This window comes from Ursus maritimus, unplaced genomic scaffold (genome assembly GCF_017311325.1).
Source record: "Ursus maritimus isolate PB19 unplaced genomic scaffold, ASM1731132v1 scaffold_4, whole genome shotgun sequence".
NCBI classification, from domain to species: domain Eukaryota; kingdom Metazoa; phylum Chordata; class Mammalia; order Carnivora; family Ursidae; genus Ursus; species Ursus maritimus.
In genome coordinates, this window is record NW_024426552.1 from 12,752,120 (window position 1) to 12,780,011 (window position 27,892).

General features: G+C 48.9%; 1 protein-coding gene across 1 annotated transcript in view; it reads right to left on the minus strand.

The window, feature by feature from the left end:
* Positions 1-27,892, minus strand: part of HUNK (hormonally up-regulated Neu-associated kinase) — a 101,896-nt gene that overhangs the window by 15,857 nt on the left and 58,147 nt on the right. The window contains exons 4-7 of the mRNA XM_040621036.1: positions 25,623-25,758; positions 12,488-12,615; positions 5,591-5,726; positions 496-658 (exon numbers count right to left, since the gene is read on the minus strand). Coding sequence (XP_040476970.1) covers positions 496-658; positions 5,591-5,726; positions 12,488-12,615; positions 25,623-25,758 — 563 coding nt within the window. The remainder of the gene's footprint in view (positions 1-495; positions 659-5,590; positions 5,727-12,487; positions 12,616-25,622; positions 25,759-27,892) is intronic.

Genomic DNA, 27,892 nt, shown 5'->3' on the forward strand with positions numbered 1-27,892 from the left:
TGGCACAGGACACCTGCACTCTGGCGCCCGGGCTGAAGGCACCAGGGTCAAGCTAGGAAAGCTCAAGTTCATTTTTACTTTCCAGAGAAGTAAATATAAAGAATGGCCTCCTCATAAATCATGCAGTAGAGATGAATGCCCGAGAGGCACTGCTCCCCAACTTTTATGACCACAGAAGTGGCCGGTGCCTTTCACATGGGAACCCAAGGAGCTCAGAGGTAGACAGAAAAGGCAACAGAGAAACGGAAGGGAAAAGTGGCTTGAATCTCTCCCAGTGCTGCCCAAGGCTTAACTCCGTGGGAGGGTATCTGAAAAACACCTCAGACAAAAAAGAAGCCGGTTCTGCTACTATTTTATCCCACGTTCAGAAACCCTGCCTCCCATTAGTTTCAATTAACAGCTCAGATCAAGTGTCAGCAACTGAGAAACACTCTAGGTGTAAGAGCTCCTTTTTCCAGGGAGAGCAGAGAAAACTGCCACTAGGGCCCCACTCACCCCTGACAAATAGCGCTCGAGTTTCTTGTTTAAGAGGAAGTAGATGGCGAGGATGTGGCAGGCGCGGTTGGAGAGCACGGTGTTGATCACGTCGCTGTTCTTGTAGCCCAGCTTCTCCGTCATGTGCAGCACCACACTCGGGCTCAGGTCCTCCAGGGAAATCCTGCCCAGCAGAGAGAGCACCGGTCACTCTCCGCCTCCACTGAGAGGCTTCGGGGTCTCCTTAGTGATGCTTACAAACATGGCGGCACAAAGCACCCACCGCCCCCACCAACCAGGGCCCCTATGGACAGCCAGGTCCGGCCGTCCGTCCGTCCATCCATCCATCCACTTGACTTTTTTTATTATGAATAATGTCACACAGACAGAAAACTAGTGAGAAGAGTATAAATACCCTTTGTGCACCCAACACCAGAAGACACCACTGTTAACACTTTGCCCTATTTTCTTCATTTATTTATTTATCTGTTTATTTAGTGCTCAAGTATTTTAAATCACAGACATCATGACCTTTCATTCGTACACACCCCAGTGTGTACCTTCAAGATCCAAGGATATCTACTGCAGAATCACAATTCCATCCACACACCCAATAATTTAATAATTTGTAATAATTGCCCAGTATTCTCTAATATCTACACCATATTCAGATTTCCCCAATTATCCCCAAATTTCTTTACAATCTGGCACTCTTTTCTAAAAATGTGTTTATTGGACATGGGTAGAGCCCACAGTTGAGTTGGGTGTAAGTGGGGCTGGGAAAGGAGCACATTCAGAAGTCAACCCAGACTGTGTTTAAAGGAACAGTGTGAAATCCCGCGTTCACCAAGAGGGAACTGGAGGCTCAGCTGCAAAGTAGGGTGCTCCCGGAAGACAGATTAAAGCTGTTTCACGGGAGTATTATGAAGATAAACTCCTTGGTTAGAAATGAATGCCTGTTATTCATTTATCTACTCATCCATTCATTCATTTATTCATTCCTTCAACAAGTCCCTGTCTCATGGAGTCAACGTTCCAGTGGGGAACAGACAAAATAAATTCATTCAGTCTTCATGAAAATCTTGTGAGTAGGTACTATTATTATCCCCATGTTACAGATGGAAGAAACTGAGGCCCGCAGCTGTGAAGTGACTTGTGACCTCGGGGTCACATAGGCAGGAAGTAGCAGCCCCAGAATTCAAACGCTGGCAGCCTGGCTCAGAGTCTAGATGCTAAACCTCTACACTCAGCAGCTCTCAAATAAATAGACACGAGGAAGGGCTATGGAGAACAAGACAGCAAGCGGAGGAGTATAGAGTGTGTGTGTGTGATGGTAGCAAGGGGTACACCATCAAATAGAACCTTCTAAATCCCTTAAGAGAGATAGAAATAGGGCACCCTGAGAAGCAAGCACATCCGGTGGGAGAGCTCTGTAGCCCACCAACCCTCCACCAAGGGTCCGAGGACATTTTTTATGGGACCCCCAACCCATAATGCCTTGCCAAACCACACAGGACAACTCCATCATGATACAGAAGAGGAAACAGACTTGCCAAATTCACGGGCCAGCTGAAAAGGGCAGCAAGAGCAGACCTAGGTCTGCGGACCATCTCCCATCAACCATCGGCATAACCTGTGGCTGCAGTCCCTCCCTAGATATAGGTAAGTGCCACCCAAAGAAAAGGCACCCACGGAACCACAAAATCTGCCCTCCCCTCCCTGTTGGCCACAAAATCACTAATTCTAGATAATGGATAGGAGGGGGTAGGAATGACTAGTGATAAAAAATAATGTTTGTCTAAAAAGAATACAATGACTTGAAGTTTGCCAAAGCACTTACTAAAGCAGAAGGCTCGATTTTTGAAACTACCCAGTAATGTGTGTGGGCGTGACCCTGTCCCTGGCCAATCAGACCATTGCCCTGTGCCTCCTCTTTGGCCAATCAGACCACGGCTGCATGGCCTCACCCGGGGCCAATCAGATCACGGCTGCATGAGCCGCCGCTGGCCAATCAAACCACCGCCACCCTCGGCAGCCCGCCCCCTACCCCTGGAGCAGGCCCCGGAAGAGAGAGCCCTCCGGAAGAGGGGTGCCACCAGGGTGGGGCTGGGTGGTGGAGGGGAGAAGGGTGCAGTAAGCGCCCTTCTCTGCCCTTCATATCCATTGTCTTCAGAAATAGGAGAGGTCTGCTGAAAGACACTGTCGACTCTGTTGACCGACAGTACTAAACATTTTCAATAAGCAACGTGGACATTTGGAAGTCTGCAATATCAGTTATTTGATTTTTACGATCTCCCTATGTTTGGACGATATGGACACTAGTAAAACGTTCCAGAACACTAGGTGTAATTCTAAGTAAATCTGCATTAAATACCTTGTTATACCAACTTCGGCCTAATGCCACCCTGTTGCCAATGACCTCCTTTCCCTCCCGCCCACCTCTGGCGCTAACTGGACGACGCTGGGAAACTGTCCAGGCTCGAGCAGGGAGATGGAGGCAGGCAGCCAAGGTCACCTCCCTAAAAATATCTGCTCCTAGCATAGGGAGGCTGGCCGGGTGCACAGCAAACTGTTGACTGAGTGGCATGAATATTTATTATAAAAAGTTGACTTTTAAAGCTATTTTCCTCTTGCCTTTTGGAGATCAACTTGGAAGCCCAAATGACTTAACAGAAGGCTTTACAGAAGAGTGATATAAAACATAAGCCCTGTATTTTCGCTCTTTCCCAAAAGTAAAACATTTTCAACAACATCTAAAATAATGAAATCTGAGGCTAGGCTTGTTGGGAAGCTATAAAATATACCATATAATGCGGTCTATATTCCTTTCCCTGATCACATGGTTTTGTTTTTTTTTTTTTAAAGATTTTATTCACTTATTTGACAAAGAGAGAGACAGCCAATGAGAGAGGGAACACAAGCAGGGGGAGTGGGAGAGGAAGAAGCAGGCTCCCAGTGGAGCAGGGAGCCCGACATGGGGCTCGATCCCAGGACTCTGGGATCACGCTCTGAGCCAAGGCAGGTGCTCAACAACTGAGCCACCCAGGCGCCCCCCAATCACATGTTCTTACTCCATTTATCCCTGCTCTGGTCAACCCTGAAAAATAAGTATTAAAAGCACTGTTTCTTTCTTTCTTCTCCTTCCCCTTCTTCTTTTTGCTTTACAGATTTTTCAAAATCAAGACTGTAAAAAGCCTACCTCCTGCAAGAGTTCAGATTGCTGGTTTCGGTACTTCAAAACGGAACATTAATTTACCTCTGGTGCGAAATGACCAATGGGACTTGTATAAACAGAAGATAGTAAGCGGCTGTTTAATATACATGATCTTAACCGTTTTCACAACCCAATTCGTTCATGTGCAGCCTTTATGCTTCTGACCAAGTCTAAAGGCAAAAAACTGCTCATCTGGCAAAAACCAGTTGAGGATCCTTGAGTTTAAGTTTGAATCTACAAATGCCTGGCCACCACGTGTGGAAAAGCTGCAGAGCGAGGCGCCTCTTCGTGGATGAGGCTGCGGCCGACAAGAGGGGGAGACTGTACTTCTAATACCGCTCCCCTGCCTTTGAACGGCTGCCACGTTGAGTGGATTGATCATGTTCATTTAGGCGGTGATTACATTAGTGTAATGACTCACGCGGCTGTCACCAGCGCCCCCTCCTCTGACAGAAAGCATACCTGCGTGCTGCCGTCCTTCGCGAGCACTGGTAAGGAGCCATGGCTCCTCGGCTTTGCTTTCCATCTCACGTGGAGGTAATATTTCTGGTGTCTGTTTCAGATACGGGCCAAGTGGAGCCAGTGTTGGAAACCAGCAGTCTATTTCCAGGTTCCCTCGGTAACCTAAGTAACCTAGACTTTGTTTCAATTACCTCTCAAGACTCAAATGCTAGAATTCTAGATGGCAACGGAATGAAACCACCTCATCTACAGTGAGTGTAAGTTTGGCTCAGTAGCATGGATGCAGACTCTACCCGTGGCCTCTTAAGTTCTTCTAGAACTTTCTCCCCAAGACAGAGCCCTGCCTGCCCATCCTATTTGGAGAACTCAGTGCGACAGCTTTCCTATGGCTTGGTGGATGTTTCCAGACCTTCCTTGACATTTTGAAAATACCTGTCCCCCTTCATCAGTGGTCCTTGTTCTCATCTGGGCTTCAGACTAGAGTGAGCAGTCCCAGGCCCTAGGGAGTGGGTCCCAGTCCTGGAAGGTATGTGACCCATGTGGTCTTCATGTTTGCTGTAAAGGAACCAAGGTGAGGGGCCTCATGCCTTCAATCCCGGCAGTTAACAACAGGTCAGATGAGTAGGGAAAAAGTACAAGGAAACGTTTTCTTGCACTTGTTTTCAAATCTGCAGTCAGACAGCAGCAATGGAGACGTGTGGGCCACCACGAGGTGCCCCTCAGGGTTTCCACGCTGTGGATCCCCACCCTCGAGCCTTGCTTGAAGCATTCTCCTCTTGGGAGCTGCTAAGGTGAAGCCTTCACAGGAAGTCTGCAGGGAAAGATGGTCTGAAGCAAGTGCCTCCTTCTACCGCCTTTTCTTCCTGCCCCCACCACTCTAAGCAGGGGACTATGGGCTCAACTAACCATCGGAGCAAAGCAGCAGCAGAGGGGCCCAAGGGGCGGTTTGAAAGGGGAGAAGGCCAATCCCCCTGGACTCTGCCTGAGGCTAAATCTCACACACACTCAAACACAATCAGATACTGTCACAGACACACTCAAACTCAGACACACACACACACACACACTCACTCAGGCCACAGCTAGGCTGAACGGTCCCTTTGTGTGAATTAGAAAGAGGCGCCACTCTGTGAAGACGCAAGCCCCCCAGGGCAAGTATGACAAGGGGAATGTGTCGTGGAGTCCGGCCTCCATCCACCCTCCGCTGCGGGCCCCATGCAGGGCACACTCCGCACAACCACATGGGGTGGCCCCATCTACACTTCCTCCCGTGCACTGAGGTGGGCCTGTCTCTGGATGTATGGGCATGGATGATGGGTGGCCAGGAGAAAACACAGCTTCTCCTTGGATCGTGTACCGCTTCCTGTCCAGAAGTGTTCAGGGCTCATAAGGCAGCCCCACCTGGCCTGAGAAGGGGTCCATCTGTGTGTACTTCATTACCTGTTGGGATAGGTGACATTACATGGCACTTTGCCCGTGTAATTCTCATTAAGCCAGCGATTCGCCAGTGCTTGCTGAATATTGGGCCTCTTCACAGGATCTGGTTCCAGGAGAGAGCGCAGGAAGTTGATGGCGCCTGGGAAGACATTCGGCAAACAAACCCATGTTATAGGCTGAATGCAGATGCCGCCGAGACTCAAGGCAGGTGGCCCACCCCCTCTCCAGAGTCATTGCCAGCACGGGTCTACTCTCTGGATCTCCAGGTGCCTCAAGTCCAAAGAGTTTAAGATATCTGTCTGAGGGATGAAACTGGTACACGGTGAAGCAAGAACCAGTTCGGGTCTCCCCATGCCCCGCACCTCCCAGGACAACCTGTGGTCTGATCTCACAGCCCATCTCTAAAGGCGAGCCCAAGAGCTGTTCTATTTCCAGGCTTGAAGGGATAAAAGAAAGTAAAGAGAAAATGCTTGTTCTCCAGATGGGTTTTTGAGGAAGGAACCAGAGGGTAAAGGCGTTCAGTATTATACCCTCTAACTTGCCCCCCACCATGTGACACACAGAGCGTCTCAAGAGACTAAGGGAGGTCCTGCTTTCTTTCTGGTCTTTTTTTTTTTTTTAGAGTGGGGGAGAGTGTGGAGGAGGGGCAGAGGGAAAGAAAGAGAAAGAATCCTAAGCAGGCTCCACACCCAGCATGGAGCCCGACGTGGGGCTCCATCTCACAACCCTGAGATCATGACCTGAGCTGAAATCAAGAGTCAGACGCTTAACCGACTGAGCTACCCAGGAACCGCTGGTTCTCTTTTAAAGCCATTTCGCATGGCCATCCACTTCGTCCCGTCCCCAGACTCTGAACGGACAACATAGCACCCCGACCAGCCAGAGCCCACGCCCACGCAGCCAAGCCAATCAGAGAGCCAGTTTCAGTGAAAGTGTAAGTAAACCCTGTAATAGCCACCCGAGTTTTAAATGCCTAGCTTGTATACAAACTTCCAGTAAGCGCCACACTCATAAACCCATGTCTGCTTGATGGGCCCTTTCCTTTTGTGCTCTCCCTCAAAACCAAGGGGCTGCTTGGGCAGAATGTACGCCAATCAAATCCGTCCTTATTTTGCAGCCGACCGAAGCATGCTGTGGTCACATCGGTTATGCTGAGCATGGTACGTAAGCAAAGAATATGAGAAGCAACTGACAAACTATAAAATCCCTCCAGCCCCCTTTCCTTTCCATCCCAGGCAAAAATGATTGTTTCCAAATGCCCTGGATCTCCTTTCGTTAAACGAATATTTAACGAAGCGCCTGCTGTCCGTCCAGGCACTAAGGATAGGAAGCTGGTTCGTCTCCAAGTAGATATTTACGTTCTTGAAGAGTCTAACAATGTAAGACAACTGCACGACATGGGAAACATGGAAGGTCACAGCCCCAGACTGCCAGCAGGAGAACACGCATGAACACATATGGACAAAGAATGCCAAGGATTACTTCGAAATAAAGATGGTCTGTCTTGCTGGAGTTGTGGGACTATGATTTTCTTTTCATTCTCTGCTCCTTCTCTTATGGAGAACGGTCATATCATCTTGGCACTATAAACAATATCCTTTTAGGTAGCTTTGCCCATGATACCCAATTTCCAATATACCAAGTAAGAGACTCCAGAACACAGTCCTAATTTGCTTGGTTTCCAAACTTTCCTACCCTTCCCTCCAAAGCTATCTTTCAGTTTTCTAACATAATCTAACCTCTCGAAAAAAAGTCACTTTCTCATAGGCTTTTGTTCTCATTCTAATACTGTTCTTACAGAATGGTGGGTGTCTTCTGTCGACCCATTTTCTGCAGGGTAGAAATCAAGCCATCAAGAGAGGGGCTGATGGTGATGCCCGAATCCACCCAAAAGAAACAACTTTTACTTAGTCATGCCACCGGGTAACTCCCCCAGTGGGTTCCCATCCAGTTGGTGTGGTCACCAGAAGGTCATTTCTCATTAAGAATGGAGTGGGTAAAAATATACATGCAGACGCTCACTCAGCCATTAGGTACATTTAATACTCTACGTTTTATAGCTGGGTCTCCAAATAAAACTTTTCCTAAAATATTCTTCCATGGTCTGAAAAGCAAACTGATCTCCAAAAAAAGAAGCTCCTCTTTCTGGAATCTCTATCTCCCTTCACTCGACTCCCCTATATTGCAAGAGTCATCTGGACGCCTAATCAGGGCCATCTGTTGGTCAAACAACAAAGATGTGGCTTCCTCAATTGACATGTGGAGGCTATGAGTTCGTGATGGTTCTGAGACTTCTCGGTCGCTTACCCTCAAAGGACCCGTACAGCCGAGACTACGGCAAGGGTTTTGCAGAGTATGATGACCCAGAAGAGCTAAGAACAGACTGGATGTGCATTTCTGTTCTATTTTCAGAACCACGCGCTCGGCATCTTCACAAATTGCTGATGAGCACAAGTAATTTTAGTTCTAATCTCTACTGATGAATTTTATTTCTTTGGACATCACCAACATTGCATTACTATCCAAAAAGGACTTTGAAAATATCGGGAGAGTTCTCTGAAGTTTGTCTTAGGATCTTGAAAATCCCTATGTTTCATGGACACAAGGGATTAAAATTCTCCATTGTTCTGGAAAGCCATGGCGAGCATGGCCTCTCATTGCTCTCCACTCTTCTAAGGAAGTTAATTGGGGTCTCCATTCAGGCCCCAGGGTAGGGAGGACCCACACAGAGAGCTCCCTCTCTGTGCTCCACATCACACGCGACCCACACCACTCCAGTGCAAAACCTACTTTCCTCCATGACGGGTCTGCCTTCCATAGTCTGGACTGGTTTGTGGGGGCACCTTGACATCGTCCCTAGGGAAAGGGCTAGAGGACACAGACACAGCCATCGGACGTTTTGCAGTCGTGCAGCCCAGGAGATGCAAGTGGAGTACCCGCCCCCCCCACCCGAGGCTCCTTCCTTATCACCCCCGAGGCAAAAGCAGCAGCAACAATGATTTGACAGTGGAACCTTCTCAGAGATCTCGGTTGGCGCTGGCTCTACCCTTGCAACTGCGAACACCTCACCTTTGGCTTCACTTCCATGACTTCATGGTACAAAACCCTCTTGCGCGGAAGGGACTATTGGAAATGTGTAAGCACCATCACTGAGATGTAGAGATGTAAAGATAAGCTGGCTGAAACATGTGCAAGCCATGAACGGCATTCCCGACTCTGCGATACGCCAAGTGCCAACAAGCAGAAAGAGACTATCTAGAAGCAAGAATTGGAAAGGTCCCAGAAGCTTAAGTTTTCAAACCACATGGTAGAGATGAGGGGCAATTCTTTGAGAGCATGCACAAGGGACTCACAAGGGCGGTAACGCTGTCTTTTTCTTTCAACTCGGCAAAAATTCTCCCACCTTAATCTAAAAAAGAGTACTATTATACGATAGATGTATAGAGATCATTGCAAATACGAGTGTTAGAATCATTAAATTAAAGATGTGTTGGTGAGGGGCACCTGGGTGGCTCAGTCGGTTAAGTGTCTGCCTTTGGCTCAGGTCGTCATCTCAGGGTCCTGGGGTCAAGACCCACATTGGGTTCTGTGCTCAGTGGGGAGTCTGCTTCTCCCTCTCCCTCTGCCCCTCCCCCTGTTCGTGCGCGTGCACGTGCGTGCTCTCTCTCAAATAAATAAATAAAATCTTTAAAGAAAAATAAAGATGTGTTAGTGAGACACTTAATGAAACTGGCATATTTTCAATTTGGACATTTCAATTTGGACAACTCAGAACATAAAAGCAATAGATAATTCCCCCAAATCTGCAGGGAGGGGAAGCATCTTATACCCGACAAAATAAGAAAAGGGAGAGAGGCAGCCCAGTATAGTAGGAAAATCCAGGTTTGGGAGTCGAGCAGACATAAATTCACAAATAGAGAAGCAACATAAGTTCGCGGAGACAGTTTCCTCATTGATAAATTGGGACTAAGAGTACTTACCTTGCAGGGTGGTTGTGAGAACAAATGATAATGTGAAAAGCACTTACATATGGCCATTCGGCTACTCTCATTGCTGGTGAGGGAGTATTTTTGGATATAAACAAGATGGTACTGCACGGTACCATAAATGACGGTGGGCCAGGCTCGTTGGAAAGAAGAGGTAAACCTGGCAAAGAGTAAAGGGCAAAGGGTTGGGGAGACGGGGGGCTGTCAGAAGGCCAGGGGTGCATCTCTAAAACCGAGGTCATTCACTGTGTGAACAAGATAAAATGACGTGCACTGGCAGCCAGCACGCAGCTCGGGGCCCCAGTGCACCCGGTCAAGTCTGGTCCCTGAGCAGGTGGGCGGAGCCGAGGGCTGCCTTCGGAGCTACACGCTTGGCCAACCCAAGTCAGCAACCTGGATTCCCTGAGCATCTATTCTGTGCAAGCACCACGCTTGCTACCTGGCACGAAGCCCTGGTTGAGGAGAAATAGGAGAAATACTTATATACATCCCAATAGTTTTAAAAAAAAAAAGGTTAAGGGAGGAGTCCAGACTCCTTAATTGGAAAATCAAATATAGAAATGCAATTCTTGGGGCGCCTGGGTGGCAAGCATCTGCCTTTGGCTCAGGGCGTGATCCTGGCGTTATGGGATCGAGCCCCACATCAGGCTCCTCCGCTATGAGCCTGCTTCTTCCTCTCCCACTCCCCCTGCTTGTGTTCCCTCTCTCGCTGGCTGTCTCTATCTCTGTCAAATAAATAAATAAAATCTTAAAAAAAAAAAAAAAAAAGAAACGCAATTCTTGGGGCACCTGCGTGGCTCAGTCGGTTGAGCAATCGACTCTTGGTTTATGTAGGCCCATGATCTTGGGGTCGTGAGATTGAGCACCGTATGGGGCTCCGCACTCAGCAGGAAGTCTGCTTGTCCTTCTCTCTCTGCCCCTCCCTACCACTCGTGCTCTCTCTATCTCTCTTTCTAAAATCAAGAGAGAGAGAGCACGAGTGGTGGGCAGGGGCAAAGAGAAAGGGAGAGAGAGAGAGAGGCAGAGAAGCAGACTCCCCACTGAGCAGGGAGCCCAATGCGGGGCTCGATCCCAGGACCCTGAGATCACGACCTGAGTCAAAGGCAGACGCTTAACTGACTAAGTCACCCAGGTGCCCTTAAATAAATAAAATCTTGAAAAAAAAAAAAAAGAAAGAAAGAAATGCAATTCTTGCTTGTTCACGCTTGACAAGTCAAGACAACAAAGTCCCTGAGGAATGTGAAGATCTTTAAAAAGCACACAGAGCTTAAGGCCAAAGTCAAAGCTGTCTGCTCAGAGCAGGAGCCGACCCCAGTGATGCTAAAATCGCTCAGAACATTTCTAATACATCTTCTTTGGAATTTCTTCTGGACTATTTTTTAAACATCTTTGGGGTGAAGCTTTCACTTCTTTAAAGTAAATTTAATTTGCATGATCAGAAAATACTTAGAGCCCAGCCTGCTAAATCTGGGTAATATTACTGGAGTTAAAACAATGTTGGTTCTTTTCTTTTTAAAGGTTTATTTTTTTGAGAGAGAAAGCACGAGTGGGAGGGGCAAGAGGAGAGGGAGAGAGAATCTCAAACAGACTCCACGCTGAGCACGCATAGGGCCCGATGCAAAGCTCAATCTTAGGACCCTGAGATCATGACCTGAGCCAAAGCCAAGAGTTGGACGCTTACCTGACTGCACCACCCAGACGCCCCAAAACAAAGTCAGTTCTGAAGTAACGAGACTGACTTCTTGGGCTGCTAATCTATCTGGATTTGCCCTGTTGCGTAACCCACCCTAGGGCCTACCACGGGCCGAACCACTGGCTCCTCCTCCCTAAGTCTTTGTTGTCTTAAGCCACTGAGGTTTGGGGGCTGTCTGTAACTGTAGCATAGCCTGGCCTATCATGATTAAATAGTGAGAAGCATTTCTCCAGCACCTCAGCGTCTCACTGGGATTCAAAGTGAGCCCTGCCTGCCTTTTCCAGGCATGAGGGTACACAAGAGTCTACCCTCCCTAGCAAAGGTGGAAGTACAGACCAAATTAGATCATTATATACAGAAATACATTTCAGCTTGAATTCCAGTTGGCAAGCTTCATGGATGCTTTATGAACTCAAGAGAAAAAATACATAACAGTAGTAAAATAAAAATGCTCTATTTTAAATCATGTTGAAATTAAATAATTAAATTAAATAATTCTTTTTTTTTGTTGTGGTCACATGCCTTATCTCAGTGAAGCTGAGTTTACTCTAAGGAGCCAATTAAATGATCGCCAGGGCCAACCTGAAGCCAGGAACTCGAAGTGAACTGTGACCCAAACAAAAGAACAAATTGTGCTAATTTACTGGATCTGAAACCAAATCTTAATGCGACCTGTTTACTGAAATGTGAACCACCTCAAGTTTGAGAACACCGGCTGAACACACTGAAGATTCAGCCTCAGCAAGTAACTGAAACTACATATATTTAAAAGCTTTCGAACAGGCTCAAAACCTCAAATAGCAAAACAAATCACAGACCAAACTTGAATGAACGTCATAGTTCTTGACGGTGAATTGACGAAGGAAAGCACAATAGAAATGTGATTATAAATGCTTTTTTCAAAGTCAACATTATAATATGGTGAGCTTTCAAACAATCGAGACTGCAGTTATTTTCCCAAGATCCTTCTGATGCCATGGGTTTTGTGCAGGAGGAGGAAGGAGGAAGTGAGGGGTTCAGAGTTATAATGGAGAGGAAAAGGACCAAGGTGAGATGAATGGCTGCTTAGCCATGGGAAACTCAACCGCCCTTGAGTCATGGTTTAACCCCAGGAAAAGGCCTAATACCATTTCTGCAAAGCAAGTACTGCGTCATGGATGGACCAAACCTGGTAGGCACACAAGTCTTGGAACCCAGAATCCAGGGCAGCAGGCACCTTACCTGTGGAAAGCTGGGTGGGGAGGGGGTTCATTTCCTTGTCCACCATCTTCTGGTACAAAGCCCTCAGGCTAAAAGGCTCCACCGTGAAAGGCAGGGTGCCAGTCAACATGGCGTACATGTTCACGCCTCTGAAAAGACAGACACCAAAGCATGAGACCAGAATGAGGCCCCTGGGGAGGGGAAGACAAATAGGGCACGGGCTTGGCGACACTTCAGCTGTATCACTTTCAGGCTGACCTCAAGAGGCCTTCTTTCTAGAAAACTCAGCGCGACACTGAAAGAGCCAAAGTGAAAAGCATGGGTCAAAGCTTGCCTGTGAAGACTTGGACAATGGACTGTGGAGATCAAAGGAGTCTGAGGAACTTCAAGAGCTACCCCCTAAGGAAGGGAAACCATGTCCTTCCTTCTGGAAGGAAGTCCAGACCAGATTCTGTGGAAAATACCAGGAGCATGCTAGGAAACTTGAGTAAAAGTAGTCTTGCCATTATGTGGTTTTCCAAGTATGGCTTACATGGTGGAGCCTGGAGGAAGCCAGACGAAAAAATATAGGGCAAGACCCTGCACAAGGAGGCAAGCCACAGCCTAGCTGGCAGGCCTGGTTACCTGTCAGTCCTTTGCAATAAAAGTCTTATCCCCAAAACTGGCCTGTTGCTCTTCCCTTGAATTCTGTTTGTGCCTGTAACCAGAGAATTCCCCGGGGGGCGGTGGGGGGGGGTGTCTCCTTCCTGCTCTTATTTTTTATATTATTGTTCACTGTGAGATTCCGCCCCGCAGCCCTGGCCCCGTATCTCAGATGTGGTCGGAATGTCTTCTGAATGGGCTTAACTGCTTATATCCAAAGCCAACCTACCGAACGCAACATCTTCTTGGAGGACTCTTATTTTCCTGATGTGCAAACCTAATATCATTTTGATGAGATTTCCTGATGGGGATGAAATGCCTGCGTGCCAAGAGGTCTCAAGTGTTTAAAAGTGCCCGAGGGACTATGTTTTAAAAACAGGCAATAGGACTTCCAGTCAAAACAAATCCAATGAGACGGATTGAAATTGAGACCCTTGGGGCCCAATTCCACTGAGGCGCCTCTGAATTACAGTGCCCCAGATCACGACAGGTACAGAGCCCACGGGCTCCAGCCAGAAATCATCCTCAAATTGCAGACATAACTCTAAGACCCGCTGCCTCCTTGGTAACTCACAGCGGAGTTACGGAGACAGATACATAAACATCCAGGCCACAGACACTTGCTGGCTCGCTCTCCACCCCGGGCAGTGGTATAGATGCTGGGCAGGGGTGAAGCAGACAGAGCCTGGCCATCTTGGATTATGGGGACAGTCAACAAGTCAACAGATGACTAAGCACAGTCTTTTCAAGGAGCGATGAATGCAGGGGGTTTAAGAAATGAACTTTGCTGCTTCCGACCACAGAGGCGTTCAATTAAGGGAGAAAGAAGTCTATAATAAGTCCTTGAAGACAGGTGGCCTCTGGGGGGGCGGGGAGTATCTGAGTGTGAGCTTTTCCATCTTTGGGATGGGGAGGATAAGCTGGGCAGACAAGATCCGGAGACAAGAAGGAACCAGGCATACGCAGAGCCATTTATAGCAGCATTTCCCTGTGTGTTTGGTGGAACGCATTCTCCAGGACAAGAATAGATGTTGGGCGAATCCAAGTTCCACGGGCAAACACCTTGGGGAGCAGTCATCTGGTATTAAGTGGCTTTAAGGGGCTCAGAACGGGGAGCAGGAGCCTGGGGCGGTCAATCGGCCCGCTGCCACTGAGGTCTGAGTGAGAGGGACGGCAGGCCACAGAGAGAAAGCCTACTCAGTAATAGACGTGGGAAGGCGATGTGCCAAGCTGTCCACAAACCTGGAAAGTGGGACGGATGGTGAGAATGGTCACAGGACTGAAGAAGCCAGGAGGGGGGACAGGACGGAGCACTGGGGCTAGTAACACGTCTGGGAACCTACCAGCGATGCTGCCCCGTGGATACGTTTGAGCCAGAGAGAAACATGCTGGCTGGGAGGATTCTTGGAGACCAACAAGAGAGAAAACTCAGAAGCACCCCCACACCCACCCGATTGTAGACTTTCTGCATTCAAAAGGGTGTTGGACACATGGCTTTTATAATAGGAATCCCTCCCCAGAACATGCACAGAGTTCTTGTTGGGGGCCCCCGAACCACCTTCAAGACAACTGTTTCCAAGCTCCCCAGTGCAGCTCAGCCCACTCAGAGCAACTCTAGGCACGAGGAAGGCACCCCAGCACTAAGCCACGGTCTCTCTCTCTTCTCCCCTTTGGTTGTGGAACAAGACCAGTCTTCTGTGTCCCTGCTTGCTTCTGGGCACCTTTGTCCTGGTCTGAACGTTCACACCTACAGCTCAAGAGCCTTGTACTTACACCATATCATTTCCCCCCGCAGGTAAATGTTTTATAATACCCAACCATACACCGTTTCGCAACCTGAAGTCCACAGGTCACATCTTTAGGGGTTCAGCAGTTCTATTTTGAGTTTTCTTTCGGCGATACCCTAACACATCCTACACATGGCAACCAGGGCCATTGGAGGGCCACCGTATAACCAAGTACACACTGGATTTCGGTGCTTTTGCAGTTGTGTTTACCCACACACAACCTTTGCCAAAATATAACACTCTTATTGTCACAGGCTAATGAGAAAGGAACAGAAGTGGACTTTGGGGGTAGTTTCCAGTGTGTGGTGCTCCATCGGGCAGCCTGGAAATGTTGGATCTGCAAATTCTGGGGCCATACCCCAGACCCACGGAATCAGAATCTCTGGGGGTAGGGCTCCATAACTGGGGTTTTCACAAGCTTCACATTTGTTTGAAAATCTGGTTTGAAAACCACTGGAAGGGTGAAAATGGGGGAAGAATTATGTGATCGCACGGCAGTGGGTCGACCAGCTCAGAGAACCTGTGCCCAGCAAGGAGAAGCATGCCCAAAGCTCAGGAAGCAGGAGCCACAGCACCCAACTCATGCTGCTAATTTGAATATTTGGGGATTCTTTAAGTCTTGGTTATATTTAACTTGTAAATTGGTTTTGGGTTTTTGTTTGTACAGGGCCATAAATAAAAGGAGTTTAATTTTACATTCATGCACGTTAAGCAAAACTTAAATAAAAATAACTGAAGTCAACACCAGGGGTTACCAAGAATGTTCTTCCTTTTCAAGAAGAGTATATAATACTCCAGTTCGAAGAATACTGCCCTATGACCTTCTGTATTTCCCTTTGTCTTTTGGGGACACAGAGCTTCCTGTCACCGGTGGGGTGCATAAAATCACGTGGCATGCTAAAGGAGGTAGGATATTACGGTCGTGGAGGGAAGTCCAGCTGAAGGACATAACAGGTAATATGAACGGAATATGTAACATGAGGCCATAGGACCAATTCTAAAACCTTTATGAACGTTTCTTCTTCAGGGCGTCTTTGAGACATCTCCTTGCCACCAACTGGCTTCTAAAGATGGCATTCTGGTCCCTGCCCTTCTCCATTATCTGGCTGGGACCACAGAAAAAGGCAACAGGTGCCTCTTTTAAAGACAGTGCTGGTGACCCTGTGCTGAGTACTCCAACCAGGATGGAGCGAGTGGTTCTTATAAAAACTGAGTATTTTACCAAACTGACTCCAGAATCTCATTCTGTTTGGAGAGGTTCACCATCAGCAAAACCAGCCACAAGTCCTTAAAGAGGACCATGCTGTCTCATCCAGGGTCTCTCCTCTACAAACCATGGGTAATAATAGTAGCCGCCTCTCAGGTTGCATGAGGGTCAAATGAACGAAGCCACAGAAAGTACCGGATGCTGGGCCTGGTACAGACTCAGTGCCTGATAAATGTGACCTGCTTCATCGCCAAACTTTTAAAAACCACAGATGCAAAGCTACAATTATAGTTGTATCCTGCTCCCAAAGAATAACGGAAATCTACGTGAAGAGTCATCCTGCCCCAGGAGATTTTATGAAGAAGCCAGATCGAGCATCTTCATTCCTCTCCCCTAGGCTTTTCATGCATGTTTAATACCGGGATAGAGAGATCTCATCGCTCTGACATTTCAGAAGTATGTGAGAATACCAAGGGGAAAGTGTGGAATGCAGCTTATAAACCTCTGTAATCCCATAGAATTAGTAGGAGTCTCAAGACATGTTCAGAATTTCCTGATGTGTCTTTTGAAATGTGGCCCAGGGGCTTTCTAACTTCTCCATGGCAGACACGGGGCCCCCAGGAATCACAAATCGTTCTTTCGTTCAAGATTTTTTAATTTATTTATTAGACAGCACGAGTGGGGAGGGGTAGAGGGGGAGGGAGAGAGAATCTCAAGCAGACTCCTGCTGAGGGCAGAAGCCGACACAGGGCTCGATCCCATGACCTCGAGATCATGACCTGAGCCAAAACCAAGAGTTGGACGCTTAACCAACTGAGTCACCCAGGCGCCCCAAATCACAAATAGAGAAAAAAAGGGATGAGAGACTGGGATGAAGGACACACCAAACAACCACGATGTGGGTTTTTCCAAACAGGAAGAAGTAAGGCTGAGTCAATGGCTGGATAATAGAAAACCCAAAGGTACTGGCCAATGTGGAATATGCTGGCATCAAAAGGGAAAGATAAGGTGACAATAAAGAAAAGCAGGAAGATGAAGGGATGGGGCCCCATGAAATATAAATGCCGAATCTTTGGGATTAAGTCGGGAAGCCCAATGGTGGTCCTCATGTTTACTCAGATAATGAGATACTCCCTGGAGAAAAAGCTGGAGTGTCACCTATCATCCAAGAGAGGAAAGACAGAGAGTTGGACCGTCCTGGAGAAGTTGGACAGCACCTTTAGAAGGACACAAGGAACAAAGTAATGGACAGAGCTGTGCTGCCCCTGGGGGTGTCTGGCTACTGTTCTCACAGGGCCGGTGGGCAACATCCTTGGGAACTGCCCAGTTTATACCAGGATGAAGATGAGAGACCCTCAGCTGACACACCGGGCTTCTGTGTGATTCTTCAAGAAAGGAATTGCCTCCGAAAAATTAAAAATAACTCTCTGCCTAAAAGAAACATCTTTCCATCTTTCAGCACCGACTTTCAATACAACTTCTGATTTAAAGCCTTGAAAGGAGGGGCGCCTGGGTGGCTCAGTCGGTTAAGCATCTGCCTTCAGCTCAGATGATGAACCCACGGTTCTAGGATCGGTCCCGCATGGGTCTCTCTGCTCAGCAGGGAGCCTGGTCTCCCTGTCCCTCTGCCTGCCGGTCTCCCTGCTTGTGCTCTCTCTCTCCCTCTCTCTCTGTGTCAAATAAATAAAATCTTTAAAAAATAAAATAAATAAAACCTTGAAAGTAGAGTGGGAACAGATGTGTCCATTTAGAAAATCTCAAACTTCATGACTGCTCCTTAAAATGGACTATGTTCCACAAGAAATTACCTTCTTGGGGCGCCTGGGTGGCACAGCGGTTAAGCGCCTGCCTTCGGCTCAGGGCGTGATCCCGGCGTTCTGGGATCGAGCCCCACATCAGGCTCTTCTGCTATGAGCCTGCTTCTTCCTCTCCCACTCCCCCTGCTTGTGTTCCGTCTCTCGCTGGCTGTCTCTATCTCTGTCAAATAAATAAATAAAATCTTAAAAAAAAAAAAAAAAGAAATTACCTTCTTGTGGATTTAACACTTTTCCTCATTTTCCCTTCCTCCTTCCCCTCTTCTATTTTAAATGCACAGGCTAGGTACCAAAAAAAGAAAGAAAAAAAAAAAAGGAAATTTCTCTGGTTAAAGTCAAAAGCCCCAAGCTACCCAAAGGAAGTCATAGGTCTCCTGTTTCTGCCTCCTTCTCCTGCCATTTTGAGGGCATATAAATGGAAAGAAAATGCTATTCTTCCCCATATGACCAATGGCAGTAGCTAGTGGTATCTGGCAGAACTTACACAGAATCTAAGGCCTAAAGGCCTGAGCAGGGCTGGAAACAAGATGGCTCCCCTCAGCCAACCTGTCTACCCAAAGGGACAGCACTGGAGAGAGATTTTTTCCACTAAGTGAAAAGAGATGCAGTGAGACTGGGATGCTGGTCTGGGTGTGTTGTATGCGACCCTCCACTAGGCACCAGGTCTTCACATACATTCTTCACCCACCCCAGGCACTCCCAGGAGAGCAGAGAGCAGCTTTGCGTGAAACAATATAGCATTTCCAATGTTTTGGGAATAGGACTCTCAATCTCTATTTTCCTTATTCTTAGAGATTCACCAAAGTTCTCAAAAGAGCACTGTCATATTCTGAAAATAAAGTTAACTTTTATTCTTTTCATTTAAAGAGTACATCTGCATTAGTGTATTTTTTTTTTTTTTAAAGATTTTATCCATTTATTTGACAGAGATAGAGACAGCCAGCGAGAGAGGGAACACAAGCAGGGGGAGTGGGAGAGGAAGAAGCAGGCTCATAGCAGAGGAGCCTGATGTGGGGCTCGATTGCCATAACGCCAGGATCACGCCCTGAGCCGAAGGCAGACGCTCAACCACTGCGCCACCCAGGTGCCCCAGTGTTTTTTAACTAGCATATATGCCACTCTGAGGAAAAGTCAGTTAACCATAAAAACGGTTCACTACCACGGAACGAACATTTTTGCTTTCGGGTCTGACATCTCAAAGTTCACTGGAGATCGAGATATTCCAGTCATCTCGATTACAGGTAAGACACAAATGATTTGAAAGATATTCACACATGAAAATGAAGACCATTGAAAATAGTGGAAAAGCCCCAAGACAGCATACACCATTTTCCACTGACATTGTTAATCCCTGATTCAGTAGAGGAGGGGGGTCCTGGGGGCCTCATTTGTGGAAAGAGCTCGCCTTCCAAAGGCTTCCGTGAGTGACAAGCTGGTTTTCGTTCCAAGTCAGTCCCAGAAGTCTTGGAGAAAAGCCTCCTCCATCCCTCAAGGTCCAAATCTCTGGAGGCAGAAGTTTGCTTTTGATTTGAGAAGTGAATTCTTCATTCTGTTGTTTCAGAACGATAAAAAGGGATGTTTTATAATAACAGTGTCTGACCCAAAAAGAAAATTGGTTCCATTTTCGCTCTCTTTCTTAAAAGGCCTTTTAAATTAAATTCTCTTTGGGTTTTCCATTTCCAATTCTGCCAGCAAAGTCATGGGGACCAAACAGAAACCTAACCAGTATCTCAGACACAACACCCCAAAGCAGTGGAAAATTAATCTCTTAAAGAAGGTTCTGAAGTTTTTCATTTTCTCCAGGATCAAGAATGATAATAATCAGGTTTTCATACGTTCAAGCCTCTGCATATGCTGTTCCTTCTGCCTGGAAATCTTCCTCTCCTCTCCTCCACCTGGCAAACTCCACTTTTTGCCTCAGAAGCAGATTAAACTCTCTTCTGATGGCTTCTGGAACTGACCTAGCTATGCCTGTGCCTCCCGACATGCCGGAATTGTTTACAGGTAACACACGTAGGTAAGTAGGTGTCTTCGTCAGCTCAGGCCACCATGACAAAATACCACAGATGGGGGAGCTCAACCAACAGACATTGATTTTCTCACAGTTCTGGAGCCCGGAGTCTGAGAGCAGGGAGCCACCATGGCCGGGCTGCGGTGAGCTCTCTTCCGGGCTTTGCAGGTAGTCACCTCCTTGCTTTGTCCTCACTGCTGGAGAGCAAGCAAGCTCTCGGACTCTCTCCTTGTAAGGACACTTGTCCCATCACGGGCACTCCACCCTCATGACCTCTCAAAGGCTCCACTTCCAATTCCATCAAGCTGGGGAATTAGGGCTTCAATGTATGGATTTTGGGGGGCTACAGTCCAGTTCACAGCAGTAGATAAGTATGTTCGATTGCAAAACAAAACAAACACACAAAGCCCACACATTCCTTACCACCCCCCCGCCCCCATCACACGGTGGAATCTTCTCGCTCTCCCTGTGATTCCAGGTTGGCCATGCAGCTGGCTTTGCCCACTGAAAAGTTAGTAACATGACACAGACATTTCTCGAAAAGTGTCTATGCACTAGGCCTTGTCCTCTCTTACTCCCGGGGACTCTTCCACCATTGCGTGAACGAAATTCTGCATGTTTTGTGGTTTTCTTTGCTTTTGGGTTTTCATACAGCCAGTAACTTCTTACCTACAAATAGCAGCAATGCTGGAGAATCTGGATTTACAATCGAACCGTGTGGGGCTCTCTGCTGGGTGGCTGATGGAGGCTTTCGCTCCACTGGGTAAGAGATGACCAAGAATTCTGGGAGTCTACTTCATTCGTCTGTTGGTGAACTTGATTCAGGACAGGACTCATTTCATACTTCCTGGGAGGGAGAATGGCTCTTGGGATCTGGATTGGAGAGTTTTCCCTCATCAGTTTACTTTTGGCCTCTCCTGAGATTCCAGAGCTTACACAACAGAAATGGATTTTCTCATGGTTCTGGAGTCTCGAAGTCCAAGCCCAGGAGTCAGCCAGGGTTGGTGCTTTCTGAAGGCTGGGAGGGAGAACCTGTTCCATGCTGCTCCCAGACCTTCTGGGGGTTTCTGGAAATCTGGTGTTTCTGAGCTCGGAGATACAGCACTATGAGATCTGCCTTCAGCCCCACACGGCGTTCTCCCTGTGTCTCTCTGTGTCCAAATTTCCCCCCTTTATAAAGACGTCTGTCGTACTGGATTTTATGACCTCGTTTTCACTGGATTACCCCTATAAAGACCTTCTCTCCAAATAACATCACATTCTGAGACACTGGGGGTTAGGACTCCGGTATGTCTTTCGGGAACAGAACCCAATTCGATCCATAACATGTTGTCACCCACCTGCTTATAGTGTTCCAGTGGCTTCTCACCACCTTTAGGGCGGAACCCAAACCCCTTCCCACACCTCCCCACCCCACCCCACCCCCACCCCGGCCTTGCCACATCCTGTTCCTCGTGTCTCCGGCCTTCCTCCCTGACATGTCTCTCTCCAGAGTTCAGTTCTACTCACCCTAAGGATTTGGCTTTAAGGTTCCCTCCTCTGGAGGCCACCCCCATCCTCGTTTGCTGTATCCACCCACTTCCTCCACAGCTGTTCCCACACCCAGCTATAGCTTGTTTAAAAACTGTTTGCCCCAGTAGAATGTAAACCCCACGAGACGAAGCACAACATAGTAGAAGGAGAAGCAGTAAAGAGTGACGATTTAAGGCAAACTCTAGAGTCAAGCCAGCTTGGTCAAATCCTGGCTCTACACCTCAGTGCCACTTGGGCAAGGGCCCAAGACTCTTTGGGCCTCAGTTTCCTTATCAGTAAAGTGGGATCACAGAGCACTCCCCTGAAGGGCTGCTAAGCAGAGGAGATGAGTTAATACTTGCAAAGCCCCTGGAACACTGCGTGTCACTCAGTCCGAGGGACGCGAGCATTAATAACGATCTTTGCAGGAGCAGGGACTGACCAAGGCTGTTCGGCTGTTTCAACCCCTGTTGTGCACTCAGAGTTCGGCACAGCGCCTGGCTCAACACATGGTTGCCGAGTGAACAAACTGCTGGTAAGCTATATCTGTTGCTCATGTGGCTTTTTTTTGTTTTTTAAGATTTATCAATGGCTTCGAGAAGGGGCCTAATTGATGCCATCCCTGTGAATTAGGCATGGGTCCTGTGGCCTCATCCCCTAGAGAATGTTCCAGGGTCAGCTAAACCCATCTTGCTCCAGGGAAACCTCGTTTATTAGAATAAAACAGGGTCCTTCGTGGCTAAACAGGGTGAGAATCCCTACCACGACTCCCCACCACAGGGGACTAGCACACGGAGTTTCTGGTCTACCTAGAGATCCCCCATCAGCCTTCAGGGCGATCGCACCATCCACCGAAAGACCAAGGTGTGGACGGTGTGTTACTATTTGTCAAAGACGTGACCAGACATTAGTCTCTGGCACCAGGACTAAGAATGAGGCCTGATGAGAGCTTTTCAGAAGACCTTAAGCAGCATATCACCTTCTTGGGGGGAAAAAAAGGCAACTAAGTGGGAGGTGAGCAAAGAAATGTCCAGCAGCTCCAGACAGCCCAACGGCGACAGAAACCAGGGCGGAGGGGAGAAGCGAGTGTTCTGGGTCACCTCCATCCCTCCCGCAGCTTCCCCTCCACCCTCCCTCCTCTGATTCCACCTTCCGACTGGAGTCCCTGCTTCTGGCTGATGGATGGGGACACAAGAGGTGGCTGGAGACCAGGCCCCTTTATTTGAATCATGGGTCCCGAAAACTGAGAAATAGAGCACTTGTGGTCCCTAACTGTGGATTTCTTCCCCAAGTCCAGGCACTTGGCAGGAGGGGCAGGAACAAAGTCTGAGCTTACACCTGACCCTCAGACGCCTTTCATGCCCCCTGGATTTTCCCCAGACAGGAGAAATGATTTCCTCCCATCCTCCAGTCAGCACGAGGGGACGAGAGGCTCCATGCAGGTGAAACGTGCCCAGGAGCTCCCCTGCAGCTCTGACAATCCCCAAGGCTCCTTCCTTCTACCAACGCTTCTAGACGGTGAGGAGCTGCCTGCTCTGCCAGTCATGGAGTGGAAAGGTCCCCCTTCATAGGCGGAGCCTCGTCACCATGACAACTCGTGATGACACCTATCCTTCGGTCCCTGGGAGAGCAGGGCCCAAGGAGGACACTGTCACCTGCTCTCCAGCTTCTCGTCCCTGTGGTCATTATGGCTCCCACCCCAGCAGTTATACCACACCTCTGAACCTCTTGGCCTTTCAGGCTCCCTACGCTCCACAGCCTTTTTATTTACTTATTCTTTGTGTGCACAAATGGTCCCTTGCAGAGCTCTCCATTTAGCATAAGTGAGTTCCCGAACTGTTAAGGAGAGAAGGTGATTACAGACTCTAACATTTATATTCATCCCTTAATAAATATTTACATGTGCCAGACACATGCAAGAATTCTTACGCATTGAAGAGACCAAGAATGGATTTCACCCTCAAGTATCGATTCTGATCCGTGGTTATGTTAAGAAGGATTCTGAGGCCCTTCTGGGCACAGAATAAAGAGCCTGTGAATCAGCAGTGCCGGCCCAACAACCCAGGGTCCCTCGAGGAGAAGGCTTCCTCCGCCGGGGCTTCCTGCTACCATTCCCACCGACTCCGGCGGCCCCCCACACCCTTCCCAGGGGGCCATAAGCACACCACACACTCTTCAGCTACAGCCCTGACCACACCACCTCTTGACAGGTCAGGAAAGTAACTGGGAGCGCAGGCTTCTGGGTGAAGAGCCGGGAGTGGAAAGTGCATCTCCACCGCTTACACACTCGCTGCTGTCCTGAGGATCAACGGGGATGATTAGCGCGGAGCCCTCAGCCCACCCAGGAACGGAAGCTGACTCCCCGCTACCCTGTGACGAGCTGCGCCCAAGTGCAGGGAATGCTGTTGTCCCCAGCATCTCATGCTGGGCTCCGGTTCCCCTCACCTCCCACTGGAACCTCCAGAGCTCCCTTCACTTCCAGACCCTTACGAGACCCTTGCGAGAGGTCCCGTGGCTCTGTTCGCTTCCTCTGCCAACTGTAGCCCCTGACCCTGTAGCTTCTGTCCCTCCCTCCCTTCCCTCCTTTCTCTAGCCCCAGCTCCGTGCCTGGTGTCCTGCCCCATCGGCCTGCAGAGCAGGGCCACGGGCAGGGGAGCCGTGACCATGGGGTGAGCGCCAGGGGAGTAGGGCGCAGGAAACAAACGAGACACCAGGGGCTCAAAGCCAGCTGTAGGAGGCAGGGAGGGCTGCCCAAGGGAGGTGCCATCCCAGAAAAGAAGAGGGAAAGAGAAGCAGTCCAGGAGCAGGGACAAGAATCCCTGGGTGAAGGAACAGTGCACGCGAGGGACAGGAAACAATGCGGAGTCCACTAGAGAACAGATGGGGAGAGACAGAGAGGGAGGATGGCTTCTCATGAGGCGATGGGGCTAGGTACATGATTCAGTCCTTTATCTTGAGACCCCAGAGTCTGCCTGGTTCAAACCTCAGCTCCACCACTTAGTAGCCCCGTGACCTTAAGAAATTTTCTTAATGTCTCTTGTGATGGGTGTCTTCTCCCATAAAATGGGGATAACGGAGAGTAACAGTTTCACTGGGTTACTGCAAAAATTAAGTGCCACGCTGGGTGCCATACACCAAGCATGCGGCAAACGTCAGCTTTTCTCCAATCTGGACAAGGGACATGGAGCGAGGAGGGAGGGAAGCAGGGGAATTCCAGAAATGTACCGGATCTACACACTCTGGGTTCAAATGAGCTGCCCTCATCGCCAGCTTCCGTCTTCATCAGGAGTCCACTCTCTGGCTACAGCCCATTTCCCCTCGGTGAGGAACCTGGTCCCTACCCCAGGATCCAGGACCCTGCACGGCTCCCTCTACCATTCATGCCTGACGCTGAGGGGCTCACTCGGCATGGGGACCATGGGATTCTGGACTCAGCAACGCTGTGGCGACCCATGACTCATCGCTTCAGCGGTGACTGAGCTTGCCCCTGGTGGCCCACACTGCACGCGACACTGGTGAAGCGGACCCGTAAGGTCCCCAACCTCATGCAGCATCCTTCCCGTGCTGGAGAGGGATTTGCAAGGGTGAGGAGACAGCATCGTGAGGCCTTTCCAACAGGGAACTCCCAGATGGATTCTGCAGTGGTGACACTGGATTAAAACTGGAATGTGGGAGTGGACAGGGCACCCGAAGAGCTGGGGAATGGCATTCCAGACCCAGGAAATAGCAGGTGCAAAGCCCAGAGGTGGGAAAGATGAAACAGAGGCCAACGTGCCTGAGGAGTGGTGAGCAGAGGGTAGGGTAGGAGGGGTAGAGGCGGGAGCGTGGGCAAGGCACGGGGGGCTTTCTTCTGGAGCCGATGGAAAGCTGCGGGACGATTTTAAGCCGGGGAACCACAGGAGTGACTCATAAAACCAGAACGTGAGCTCTGTGAGTTCAGGACTTTGTTTTCTGGTCTCCCCAGCAACAGAATGACTTTTGGCAAAAGTCTCTCTGGTGGTCTGTGGAGAACCGACCAGAAGGAACAGAGCTGGAAAGCCGGGCCCCAGAGAATCGCCGGATATCTATCCCAGAGCCTGTAATACAACACCCTTCTCATCAAATACTCAAAGGTTAGTTCCTAAGAAAGGGAGAGCAGACACGAGGGGAGGGAGCATTCCCTTTCATAAGCTCCATAACTCACATGGACCAGACATCGATTTTGGGGCCATATTTCTTCCTGGCGAGAAGTTCGGGCGCGGCGTAGGCCGGGCTGCCACACTGTGTGCTGAACGGGTCCGAGTGGCCCAGGATCCCTGCGCAGTTGCTCAAACCAAAGTCTGCAAAGAGGGGAAGATGAAAGCAGCTCTGAATTAGAAAACTGCGAAATGGAAGAGGGGAAAAAAAATAAAAACCAAAAACAACCCAACCTGGGGCAGCAGGAAAGGAAACGTTCTCTGAGGCCAACACATCATTTAGCATCCCAGAGGAACACTGGCAGCTGCGGACCGTAACCTCTGGCTGTGGGTCTCAAGCCTGGAAACATTTTATATCAGGCCTCCCTGTAAAATCCAGCTAGAGCTAAAAGTATGTTGAACCAAAACATATTTTCATCAAACCTTGCAAATGAGTCATCCAGGAAAAAGAGAGCCTTCGCTTTCTAGGACTAAAGGCAGGAAGAGAGACCGAGCAGCGGCCTCGGAGTCAGCGAGCTGGCTTTCAAGGGGCCATGTGGGAAAACGCTGACGGAAGATCCGTTTTCTCCAGCTGGGGTCAGCGTCACCCTGGGTGACATGCGATCCCCCCCCATTTAGACTCGACTTTTTCGGCTCAATGTTTCAATTTCATTCAAGTCTTCTGAAAATGCTCTCGATGCGTGTAGCGGTATGTGGGGACTGGAAGAGGGGAAACTACACCCGTGATGATTTAGACAACGGCGGGAACGCTAACGCCAGGAAGACTAAGGGACCTCCTCGCGTCACCTTGTTCTGGGATGATGAAAGCCAATGGGAAAGCAAAGGAGAGCCCGAAGCGTCCAAAGCTCGCTGGGCCCGGGACACCTTTTGCTTCGTGTATACTCGTTTGATCCTCACAGAACTGCACTGGACGGGTGATCAGAGTTGTCAGCGTTCTGTCCTCATCTGATATCTTTCCTCCGTCTTTGCTGATCCCCAGAATTCAGATCATGGCTTCTCCTTTGAACTTCAACTTGACTATGACGGTTCTTGTCCCCCAAATAGGAGACTCTGCCCACAGGGCTCAGTGGCCAGAGACTGGCTCCATGTCTTGAACAAAACTCTGTCCTTTCTCAACCGGCAGGACTTATACCGACTTTCACTACTGTTTTTTCTCCTTGACTAATGTGCCTCCCCATGCAAGCGCATGACTGCTGTAACGGTTTGGGAAAGCTCAGGAAAAGAGGAACACGGGATGGGCCTGAAGTGACTCTAAGTCCATGAAGTCAAGATGCACCACTAGAAATTTCTCCCCACAGTCGCTGGCTGAGGCTGTGTCATGAAGGAGTGTCCCCAGACAGAACCCCTGCCAGGCAGAGCTCTGGAAATTCTTCAGGGCTCCAGGCTTGGAGATGAAGAACGAGGACCTACCCCAGGGATTGGCAAACCACCCGGGGATACTGCATGGGGACACATCTAACTCTTCCTTTGCTTTTGTTTCTTATAATTCCACGCTTTTTTCTCGTAGCTTCCCTTTGCTCCCTACTCTCCCACCCTCACCTCCACCCAGCCCCCATTTCCTACCCCTCTTCCCCCTGCCAGCCCAGTCCACACCAGTAGGTCCCACATAACCTGCCCCAAGAAGGCCCCTACGGGAGCCACAGGGGCCCCCGCTTCCCATCTTAAGGGGAGATCTCTGTGCCAAAGGATCTGAGGGCCCCTGTTCTCAGACCTCTCAGACCCCTGGAGTATCTCGCTGACACAGGGAAAAAAAGGGGGGAGGGCGAATATTTTTGTAGAAGGGAAAAATCATAGCGTGCTTGAAATTGGATGGTGGCTTAAATGCTTTGAATCTGCAAATCATCCTAAAGAAATTTTAATAAAACAACAAATGCAAAAAAGAGCACCATGGAATAAAGATAACATTGTTTGGGGGGCAACATTTTAAGGGAAGTTCCGCAAATAGCCATGTTAGAGGCCCGATCTCCTAGGAGTCCCGTAAAGCTTCTCTCTAGATTTCTGACATTAAATCAAAAGACTCCCGTCTCATCTCAGTGGGGTGCCAGTCACAGCCAAGGACTGCCTCATTCTGGTCGGTCCCTCCACTCCTGGACTGGGGTCTGTAAAGAACTGCTGGACACCAAGAGGGCAGGGCAAGATAAGAGACCAGGTCACCGCCCACACACCCCTCCTGACCCCCCCACCCTTGCACCCCCGCTCTGCTCCCAGGCAAGCTGGAGAACACAGTGCCTTGCCTTGTCTTAAACACAGTTTCATGAAGATAAATTAGCAAATGATC